Source organism: Pelodiscus sinensis, chromosome 13 (assembly GCF_052426305.1).
Source record: "Pelodiscus sinensis isolate ZL-2025 chromosome 13, ASM5242630v1, whole genome shotgun sequence".
Taxonomy (NCBI): Eukaryota; Metazoa; Chordata; order Testudines; family Trionychidae; genus Pelodiscus; species Pelodiscus sinensis.
Window position 1 is genome coordinate 17,029,939 of NC_143064.1, and position 12,138 is coordinate 17,042,076.

At 37.2% G+C, this 12,138-nt stretch overlaps 1 protein-coding gene across 2 annotated transcripts in view; it reads right to left on the reverse strand.

The window, feature by feature from the left end:
• THOC2 (THO complex subunit 2) overlaps positions 1-12,138 on the reverse strand; it is a 119,867-nt gene that overhangs the window by 14,963 nt on the left and 92,766 nt on the right. For both annotated transcript variants that reach the window (XM_006115394.5, XM_014569712.4), the window contains 7 exons: positions 8,230-8,387; positions 5,559-5,687; positions 3,737-3,868; positions 3,462-3,646; positions 2,543-2,727; positions 2,124-2,226; positions 488-924 (listed from right to left, as the gene is read on the reverse strand). In XM_006115394.5, the coding sequence (XP_006115456.4) occupies positions 488-924; positions 2,124-2,226; positions 2,543-2,727; positions 3,462-3,646; positions 3,737-3,868; positions 5,559-5,687; positions 8,230-8,387 (1,329 nt within the window). The remainder of the gene's footprint in view (positions 1-487; positions 925-2,123; positions 2,227-2,542; positions 2,728-3,461; positions 3,647-3,736; positions 3,869-5,558; positions 5,688-8,229; positions 8,388-12,138) is intronic.

The window sequence follows — 12,138 nt, forward strand, 5'->3', positions numbered from 1 at the left end:
GCAACCCAGCAGCACTCCAGCTGCTCTGCCCCAGGCGTCCCCAAGTCAGCTTCTGCTGAAACTGACCAGCGCTGACTACAGGAAGCCCCAGGCAGAGTTGCTCTGCCCCGGGCTTCCTGGAATCAGCTGCTGATCAGTTTCAGCATCAGCTGACTTGGGGACGCCTGGGGTTCTTAAGTTGATTCTGTATGTAAGTCAGAACTGGCGGTCAGTTTCAGCAGTGTCTGAATCTGGACGCCAGTTCCGACTTACATACAGATTCAACTTAAGAACAAACCTACAGTCCCTATCTTGCACGTAACCCGGGGACTGCCTGTAGTAAAAAGCAAAGGGTCTTTTATAATTAAATGCTAATTAGCATCTAGTTACTCTCATTCTGCATGGCCCCAACAACTTTTAGGTATTAAGCAACTTTCAATGTTTTTGTATATTATTTAAAATGTGGATTCAAAAAGACCCGCAAAAAAATAAAAAAGATTTAATTTACCCCTTTCAGACTCTGATGTTTCTGATCGGGGAACAGGTGACTTCAAGGACCCAGCTACTGGCAACTTTTCTCCTCCTTTAATATTTTCCTTGGATTTCATATCCTTCGCTACATCTCTTTCTCTGGATGGCTCCTTTTCTCTCTCCTTTTCTGCAGCTGACTTTATCTCAGCGTTGGTAACAACGGTCTTGGATTTTTCATCTTTTGATGTTTTTTCTTCTTTCTTGACTTTTTCTTTCTCTTTGTCAGATTTTGGTGTTTTTTCCTTCGTCTCTCTTGTTTTATCATCTTTGTTTGCCCGTTCTTCCTTTGGTTTATCTTTTCCATCCTTCCCAAGTGCCTTGGCCTCTGGAATGGCAGCTGGAGTCTTTTCTTTTTTTTCTTTATCTTTTTCCTTCCCACTTTTTTCTTTCTCATCTTTTTCTTTAATAATTTTGCTGCATAAAAAAGTTCAGAGTGCGCTCAATATTCAAACTAACTTCAGTTTTCATAATCAAATTCAAATTAGTTTTTACTTTTCAAGTTCAACACAAAACTCCTTTTCAAAATACTAAATAAATGACAAATTCCTGTCTTTCAATGTGCTACCATTCATCTTCATAGCAACAAATGAGTACCTACTTTCTAGCTAAAATAGGAGGATATAGGAAACAATACTATTATATAATTAGCAGGGTCTGAGGCATACTACAGAAATTACAAAACAATGCTTTTGACTCAACCTTATTCTAGCCCAGCAGCTGTATAAACATTGACTGAAAATACGTCCAGGCAGCAAGTAAATATCTGCTGCTGGCCCAGGTCAGCTGACATGGGTTTATGGGGCTCACACTGCAAGACTATAAAACTGCTGTGTAAAATCTAGGTCCAAGCTGGAAGCTGGCTCTTTGTGACCATGAATGCGGGGATAGTTCCAGAGACTGGCTTCCAGCCTGAGCCCAAATGTCTACACAGTAATTCTGAACACCACAGAGCAGTCATGACTATACCATGGGTTTTTTATTCCACGGTAGTAACACCGCCAATTACAAGTTACCAATCAGAGCACTTGTCTGTGAGATATATACCCACTTAGGATATGTCTACACTAGCCCCCTAGATCGATCTAGGGAGGCTAATGAGGGCGACCGAAATTGCAAATCAAGCCCGGGATTTAAATATCCCGTGCTTGATTTGCATGTTCCCAGCTAGTCGCCATTTTAGAAATTGACTAGCCCTAAGTAACTGCCCGCGTCTACACGCGGCAGTGAAATGGGATTCCGATTTAAAGCCCTAACTTGAATTAGCTGGTATTCCTCCTGCAATGACGATTACCAGCTAATTTGATTTAGGGGCTTTACATCGGAATCCCGTTTCACTGCCGCATGTAGACTTTAATCATTTAACTTTCTGGAACTATAATGATGAAATTATTAGTATAATCTCATTGGGAGAAAAGCATTTCATTTATCAGTCTTAACTTGCAATTCCTTTATCTAATGGATCAAAAGGATGTAATTTGCAGAATTCTACTGCATAAAGTGAGGATCATTTTCACCTCTTGCTAAAAGACCCTTCAGAATACATAGGTCACTTTCAAATTTAATTTCACAATTCTGCAATCAGACAATGAAGAACTGAAGAACAGATTTCTCACCTGTTAGAAGCACTGTTTCCATTGCTTGTCGTCACCTTTGGTGTTGCACTGGCAGCTTTATTAATAACTTTCACAGCACCCTGAGATTTCTCCTTTAGTTTGTCTGTTGAAAAAGATGCTAACCTTAATCTACCAAGTTACTACTTTGCCTCAATGCTACAGTGACCACTTAAACATAATACTTCAAAATTAATGTGAAATTAGGTTCAACTTATTGACAGCTAAATTGACTGAGGTGGGTTTGACAACCACGAAGGCTTAATAACATAAGCAATAAACAATGTTTTAAAAAAACATGTAATGGACCCGATTCATTTTACAATCTGAAGAAGATTAAACCACAGAATCCTAAAATTCAATTTTAAAAACGGTCAGAATCATAGCATTAAAAGAATTATTTTTTTAAATGGATGGCTTACCAGTCTCCTCAGCAGTGCTTTCTTCCAGTTTAGCTGCATTTATTGTCAGTGATGCAGGCAGCCCACCACCACCTGGCCCATTTTGCACTGTTGCAGCTACAGCATTCCTGGCTGGGGGGTCTTTGTGATGGAATTCATTTTCTGGTACCATGTAAGGCTTTCTACTTTTCAATTGCCCAGAATAGCTGAAAGTCGCACAGTGTGTTAAATATGCACAAACATAAAGCAAAATATAAACATGGGTTACTGTTTAAAAAGATTAATTTAGTACTTTGTGATTTAGCACTTCTTCAAAAATGATCTGCAGTATTTTCTTCCTCCTTCTATTACTACAATCAGTTCTTTAAAAGAACCTGATCCTCCAAATCTCTGCCACCTAAAAACGTTCAAAGAAATAAACCAGTGATTTTGTTTTACACTAATAGTTTTGAAGCTTTGCTAAATCAACTACTGCAATGAAATAAAACACTTTCCCAAACAAAACAAACATGGGTAATTTTACATTAAATATAACAACCATAATTAAACAGCAAAAAGTATTGTTTAATTTAATCTTCTAGAATTGCACAAGCCTAGACAGAGCAACTCTGTAATTGTAAAGCTATAAGCCCTGTCTTTCCTTGTCTTACCCTCCTTCCAGCTACTTGTTACCATCACTGGTCCTGTTAAAAATTATATTATAGGCTCTTTAGGGCATAGATTGTTACTTTCTTTTGTCCTATGAAGAACTTAGCACACTTAATCACCATCACTATTTAGTACAAACCAGGAGTCTCAACTCTCACCAGACACAAGACATAGGATGGTAAGATTTTCCAACATACAGCAAAAGCCAAATGCATGAGATTGGAAGAGTTCCAAGTCTCTGGAATCCTTTAATCATCTATTTAAATCTCTTTTTAAAGTAAGTTGTTGTTACCCCATGGCTAATGCATATAGATCAGGTCTCTTCTCTTTCTCTTCCTGGCATATTTTATGGACTCTTCTTTCCAAGGCCTGACCCAGGTTCAGAACTTTTGGATACCATGGAAGGATTTTGGTCAGCACAATCAGGATATTTCTGATATGTGTATATTCGCCTGTTTCAAGGCAGTGTACAGAAGCCTAGAATACAAGATATAAAATGCAATCAAAAGTAGTTCTCATTAAAACTTGAAAAATATCATATCATAGCAATTTAACATCTTTTATTACCTTAGTTAATTTATAGTGCCACTTATGTACCACATGTCTAAAGTTCTCATAATCTAACTGATCCGCTTTGTTCCCACCATCAAATCCCGTTGCCCGTAATATGGTAAGGAAGCCTGGATAGTTTCCACATTCCTATATATATGTAAAAAGAAAAATAATGTTAATCTTATTCAGGCAGCAGATTAAAATATTTTAATTTTTGCTGTAGTTTTAACATAACTGAAGCACACTATTTTCATTACTCTGCTATATGTAAAGTTTAAAATGTTCAATATTTACACAAGTATAAATATTGTCATCCTAAAATAAGCAACTGTTGTGATATATATGAATTAAGTGTACTGTTGTTATTGATCTTCAATATGTCCCACCAAATCCTGCATTTTGGCAGCAGGTTACACTGGATAACACACGTGTATCCTTATAACCCTATGGTTCTATAATTGTATGTGGGTACAGATGTTTATTTCACTCAGGTGGTATGCACATCTAGTACACAGAAGCCGGTTAACTTTCTATCGCATAACCCATTGGGGCAGCAAACCACCACCAAATGCCTTCTCATGCCCTCTAGTATTTAACCGGTTACTGATTAAAGGAGAGGAAGAGACAAAGTAGGAGACAAAAAGCCAAGGGATAAACAAAATGGTGTAGTCCCATCCAGAGACCCACAGCAGGGATGTGAATGGGTAACTGGTAACGCCTCACCCTTAATGGGTGAAGCTTAATGGTTCCAGTTAACCGGAAGGGGCTGGAGCAGCTCCCCGACTGATGTGGGACAGGGTTTGCTTGAGCCTGACTGGAGCAGCCCCTGTCCATGTGGGGGTGGAGAGTAAGGGTGTGGGAGAGGCAGTTCAGCCCAACCGAGCTGAAGCAACTCCCTGCCTATTCCCCCCACTTTTATCAGTTAAACATTCTGTTAAGACTCAATATAGGTATTGAGTCGCAACCTAGATAGTTTTGGGGCAGCCTGGAAGACCGATTATGATAGGAAGACTGACCCTGAGACAGAGTCAAATTGTCTATTTGCCCAAAACTGATGGGGATAAGCCAGTTGGTTAGAGGCAGAGAACCTTCTCTGTAATTTATGCCTCCTCGAGAAAAAGTCTTTCTGCCTGAAAATATAAGCTGATTGTCTGAAATATTGCTCAGCACATTGACTGTATTGTTGCATACACTGCTGTCCCTTAACATTTTGGTTATAGATGACAATGTAATGCAGCTTGAGTGTTTTAAAAGAGTTTTATCAGACGTCTTAAAAAAAGCAGGAACTACCCATAAAAACCAAGGTCTTTTATATGCTTTTACAATTTAGCCCAATATATGCCTGCAAACTTCTGAAGAAGAATGACCTGTTTTTGAGAGAGGAGAAGAGAGAGGTGTGTGCATCTCTCTCCTTTGTTCCATTTTAACTGCCCTCTGATAGAGCTAACAAGAAAGCTTTATCACTCTCAAATATTTTTATAGCTGCCTTTAGTTAATTTGAGATATTTTTACCTTCTAAATCCATATGCAGTTTTCAAAGCACTTAAAGTTTGATAAATTAGACCACCTCCAACTCGACTTCGACAAAGATTAAAAGTATGACTCAGTAAGCAAAAGTGTTCAAAATGTATGCAGAGAATTCCTTTCCCATCACAGAAATCCTGCCTTTAAGTGTCAGTGAGATTTTATAATGCATGAAGTTTAAAATTAGAAAACTAGAAAAACAATTGTACTTCATGCATTAATACTTTCGCAGCCACTTATACGGTGTCTAGCTTACCAGTGGTAATCATCCGTTTATTTATGGATCATTCTACAATTTAATAACTTTACATACCTTTTCATATATGTTTCTATCACTGTGCCATCTAGTCACAGTCTCTAGCATACAGCATAGAAACCTGCCATATCTACTAGCTTCATTTTCAGTACAACTTGCTACTGTATAGATTATATCTGAGAAAACCTGTGAAAAACAAACAATGGTCAGGCTGTGTAATATGAAATCAAAATATTTTAAAAATCAAACCCAAATGCTTTCATTTTCATACTTCATGCTCACATAGCAACTAAGGTTAACAGAACAGAAATTAACTCATTCCACCTTAAACTCTGAACTCCCTGTCACACTGTTTTGTCATACCTCTAAACATCGTTCTATGAGGAAGAAGGGATGTGTCGAAAGAGAACTTTTTTCTGAAATTTGACACCGTATAGACGCGCCAAGTTTCAGAAAAGCCTATTTTGAAAGTAAATCGGAAACAGATATGCAATTGTCCTACTGCAAATTGCGTATCTTTTTCTGATTTACCACTGCAGTCTAGATGTAGCCTGTTAACTCATTGAGCTTGGCTAAGAGTTATACATAAAATGTTGCTGACTGCATGAACAAAATGTAGTTCTACCCTGCGTATTACAGAATAAAGGCACTGTAAATCCTTTTCTTACCATCTGTCCATGACACTACTTATAAACACAACACAAACAATGTAGATGTTTTTTCTAACTACATGACCTTCAAATTCAACCTTGGATCAAAAATTCACAAAGGATTTTTTACTTTCAATTATATACAGTTTCCCACAAAGTACATTTGTTTTCAGTGGCACTTCTGTGATCCCAATGCCTTCAACAGCATTGTCCTAATAATGGATTAGCTGGGTAAGAAGAGCTTAGTAAATAATATTGTTGCTACATAAAAAGAAATAAAATCGAGCTATTGGCTATCGTGGCTCTGCAGGGATACAAATGCAGTAAAAGTTTATTTTTTCCTCAGAAATGTGGGCAGATAGGACTCTGAATGCATGAAGTACAGAACTGATGAGCAAGAAAGTGTCGTTTTAAAAAAGTCACTTCAAAGTAAACCCAAATTTTCAAGTTATGTTCCTATGCGGAAAGTAAAACTGAACCCATTCCATTCTGGCTCAGACAAGCAGGTGAAGTACCCCCCTCACCCCCCCAAAAAACCAATATAAGAAGAATTTAGGGTTAAGTTTTCTGTACAACTACGTAACACAACCATTTCAATAAGACTCTTATTCCTATGTGTTTCACTACAGCAAATCACTTATCCAACCTATTATAATAAATTTAAGAATTAAGAAGCAGTATAGATATAATTTACATTATATAATGTTTAAATATGTATGTGGGCGTGTGTGTGTGTGCGTGTGCATATAGTATCCTCTTGGCTAGCAAAAAGCAGGACCAAATTTAGTGTAAAGACTATATCTATCTGCAAATCAATGTGTTTTAATGGTTACCAACCAATGAGAATCAATCTCTCTTTGGTAAAATACAAATGCAAAACTATTTAAAATCAGTAATAAAAAATCCTGCATAGGGATTTAAATTGCTTTGATTTAAATCATTTCACCTTGCTGCAGAACCAGAGACATTCACAGATCTTCCATGGTCTATGACAGTGTTTCTCAACCAGTGATATGAGTACTCTCAGTAGTACTCAAGAGAAGTCTGGGGGGTACATCAACACAACTGAAATTTGGAGAAAACTGAATTTTTGTTTTAAGTTTTACAGTGCTTTATTATTTTTGTACTTTTTACATCCAAAAATGTCATCGCCCACCTGGCTACAATTAAGTTGTTTACACAAATGTGTTGCAATGATAGAAAAAAATGTTGTGTGTCTGAAAACTGTAGGTACTGGGGGCACTTACAATTTTTTTATTTTTAAAAAAAGGGTTACTTCATAAAAAAAATGTTGAGAAACACTGGTCTATAGGACATAAGCACATACTTGGTATAAACAGAACACTACCTACACAAAATGAGTTTCTTACTTATGGTAGAACGTTGCTACTTCATATTAGTGCCCAGGAAACCCAGCATGGATTACCAAAGTGAACTAGTTAATGAGTTAAACGCAAAAAAGTCAATGGTACTGATTTGTAAACTGGTTTCCAGCAGCGCAAGTTGACTTGGTACCAAAACACGAGTTACATTATCTTTGCCTTGCGCTAGGAGTGGCGATGGTGGCTAAAGCCTGTTGGGCCCTATTAAATTGCTGAGGCCCCAGGCAGCTGTCCTTTTTGCCCCACCCTGTCAGCACTGCTGCAGCAGTATTTCAACAAAGCTGTTTAGGACTTGGGACTAAAACAAAGGGAGCGGAGAAGTGTGCAGAAAAAATATTTGCAAGTATATAACTGAAAACATATGTTCTTTGAATTTTAACATATATGTTGTCTATTTCTCCTTATCTGATCTTTTTTGATAATAAGCTCTCCAGGGCAGGTACAGATGGTTTCTTATACCTGTACAGTGCTTAGCTCAGTAGGGTCTCATTCTTGATGGAGACCCTTTTTACTCTTATAGTAAGAAAGATAAATGCTGTTCTGGAGTTGGAATATATCTATAGATTGTGTTGATGCACAATTCTTTTCCCATGGAAAAGGATGTGAAACAGTAATCTTGCAAAAACAGGTTTTTAATAAATGTATATTTTCACTTAAAAAGAAAACAACACAGCCCAAAACATTCTGTTTACTTACTCTATCATAACAGAGAAGTGTTGAAAAATTTGGTGTTTTCTGTTGATGCACTAATTCTACAAAGTGAGCACAGTAAACAGCATCGATTGCGGAAAAAATGCAGCGAGGAAATATACACAACTGTAGAAATTTTGTGATAGTCTCGTTTTTGGTTGATTCTTCAAAAACAAAGAAACAAAGAGACAAGAAGGGAACTGTATTATAGCAACATCATCTGTACATAAGACAGCTAACATTCAAACAAAACATATGATTCAGAAATGTATTATGCATTATAAGATATGTAACATCCCAAATTTCTTTTCATCCTGGTTAGGAAAACTCTCAAACCAGACAGGTAATCCCTATTAAGAAGCCAAGAAAATTAACCGATAAAATTTATTCATTAACCATGCACGTTTTTCTCCATTACATGCAACGGACAAGATCTGACTCAGAAACACCTCACACTAATTTATTCTAGTAATTGAAAGACCCACTGCAGATTATCAGATAGAGTGAAGAAAGTGAAGATTAAAAAGCCAACACAGTTTATCAAAAATAAAAGTTAATTTTACCCTTGGAGGACAAAATTTAGTTTCCATTTGCATGTTACTACTTGGCAATATTATCATAAATTCTGCAGTATATTTTGTAAAATAAAGTCTAGGTAATTGCATTATTTCACAAAGGCACCTATTATTAATTCTTTGCTAAGTGGGATGAATCAGTTTGTTGTTTCTTTTTTTAAAAAATTATCAAAAGTTGTGCACTAGTAACCATATTTTAATGATTGTAGCTCCTTTTGCTGGCTCCACGTGCTTTTACAACTATTATACATAGAACTATCCACACAATTAGAACCTAGCGCAATTCAGATATGTGAAACTTGACTGATGTTCTAGCAAAGAAAAATAAATCTCTTTCTCTAGCATAGCCATATTAGTTGAGAAAAATATTTCATATGGCTTGACATAACTCCTAGTGCTCTTCTCAGATAATTTGTTCATCAAGGTGACTATGCTAATAAAGCTGTGAATGATAGCTACGTAAGGGTCTCTATATTAAAGGAGGAGAACAAAAGATTACAAATTTCCTTAGGACACCAATCAGTTCAACACTATTTTCCCTCAAGACCCTACAGAAACACATAGTCTTGATTAATCTCTAAGGGTGAACCATCAATATGATTTTATCTTCTTGGGTAAGATATATTCCAATCTTAAATCAGAGGTGGCAATTAGAGGGAAGAAATCACCACCTCTCAAGCTCTAAGTCCAACTCACTCATCAGAACCAGATGGTAGTCACCTTCACTGTGCTCTAAACTACATGAAACAATCCCATGGTTTTCACTGAAGCTATGGGTTCTTGGGCAGAACCAGAACAGTCATCTGTATTATCAAAGTCACTAAGAATAACCAGTCACAGCAACTGCAGAACAATCACAAGCAGGAAGCCTTGCCAGAGTTTTGTGATCCAGGGAGAAAACCTATATATCCTACCCTATTCTTAACTTGTGTGGTTACTCTAATGCCAAATGGAAACACTCCCTGAGCTATAACTTAGGTGACAGAGACCACCTACATTTTAGGTCTGATGAAAAAAGCACAGCAAACACCATCTCCCCAATCTCTCTTGCTTCATGCACAACTATATATGCAACTGAAGACAAGTTTGTCAACACTGGTCCTGTGCTTTAACCCAACCATGTCCCAGTTACTCATGCAAAATGCTAGCCTGATTAGTTAATGGAAACTATAACAGGATCGCTTGGAAATAGTGACCATAATAGAATAACATTTAACATTCCTGTGGTGGAAAGAACACCTCAGCAGCCCAACACTGTGGCATTTAATTTCAAAAAGGGGAACTATGCAAAAATGATGAGATTAGTTAAACAGAAATTAAAAGGTACAGTGACTAAAGTAAAATCCCTGCGAGCTGCATGCACACTTTTCAAAGACACTATAATAGAGGTCCAACTTAAATGTATACCCCAAATTAAAAAACACAGTAAAAGAACTAAAAAAAGCCACCGTGGCTTAACAACCATATAAAAGAAGCAGTGAGAGATAAAAAGGCATCTTTCAAAAAGTGGAAGTCAAATCCTAGTGAGGTAAATAGAAAGGAGCATAAACACTGCCAAATTAAGTGTAAAAATGTAATAAGAAAAGCCAAAAAGGAGTTTGAAGAACAGCTAGCCAAAAACTCAAAAGGTAATAACAAAATGTTTTTAAGTACATCAGAAGCAGGAAGCCTGCTAAACAACCAGTGGGGCCCCTGGACGATCGAGATACAAAAGGAGCACTTAAAGACAATAGAGTCATTGTGGAGAAACTAAACGAATTCTTTGCTTCAGTCTTCATGGCTGAGGTGGTTAGGGAGATTCCCAAACCTGACCCGTCCTTTGTAGGTGACAAATCTGAGGACTTGTCACAGATTGAAGTGTCATTAGAGTAGGTTTTGGAATTAACTGATAAACTTAACAGTAACAAGTCACTAGGTCCACGTGGCATTCACCCAAGGGTTCTGAAAGAACTCACATGTGAAATTGTGGAATTATCAGCTATGGTTTGTAACCTATCCTTTAAATCAACTTCTGTACCCAATGACTGGAAGTTAGCTAATGTAACGAAAATATTTAAAAAGGGCTCTAGAGGCGATCCCGGCAATTACAGACCAGTAAGTCTAACATCAGTACCGGACAAATTAGTTGAAACAATAGTAAAGAATAAAATTGTCAGACACATAGAAGAACATAATTTATTGGGCAAAAGTCAACATGGTTTCTGTAAAGGGAAATCATGTCTTACTAATCTATTAAGAGTTCTTTAAAGGGGTCAATAGACATGTGGACAAGGGGGATCCAGTAGATATAGTGTACTTAGATTTCCAGAAAGCCTTTCACAAGGTCCCTCACCAAAGGCTCTTACATAAATTAAGTTGGCATGGGATAAGAGGGAAAATCCTTTCATGGACTGAAAACTGGTTAAAAGACAGGAAACGAAGGGTAGGAATAAATGGTAAATTTTCAGAATGGAGAGGGGTAACTAGTGGTGTTCCCCAACGGTCATTTCTAGGACCAATCCTATTCAACTTATTCATAAATGATCTGGAGAAAGGGGTAAACTGTAGAGAGGCAAAGTTTGCAGATGACACTAAACTGCTCAAAGTAGTTAAGACCAAAGCAGACTGTGAAGAACTTCAAAAAGATCTCACAAAACTAAGTGACTGGGCAACAAAATGGCAAATGAAATTTAATGTGGATAAATGTAAAGTAATGCACATTGGAAAAAATAACCCCAACTATACATATAATATGATGGGGGCTAATTTAGCTAACAACTAATCAGGAAAGAGATCTCAGAGGCATCGTGGATAGTTCTCTGAAGACATCCACGCAGTGTGCAGCGTCAGACAAAAAAGTAAACAGGATGTTAGGAATCATTAAAAAAGGGATAAGGAAGAATATCTTGTTGCCCTTATATAAATCCATGGTACGCCCGCCCATATCTTGAATACTGCATACAGATGTGGTCTCCTCATCTCAAAAAAGATATACTGGCATTAGAAAAGATTCACAGAAGGACAACTAAAACAATTAGGGGTTTGGAATGGGTCCCATATGAGGAGAAATTAAAGAGACTGGGATTTTTCAGCTTGGAAAAGAGGAGACTAAGAGGGGATATGATAGAGGTACATAAAACCATGAGTGGTGAGAAAGTGAATAAGGAAAAGTTATATACTTGTTCTCATAATATAAGGACTAGGGGCCACCAAATGAAACTAATGGGCAGCAGGTTTAAAACAAATAAAAGGAAGTTCTTCTTCACACAGTGCATAGTCAATCTGTGGAACTCCTTGCCTGAGGAGGTTATGAAGACTAGGACTATAACAGGTTTAAAAGAGAACTAGATAAATTCATGGA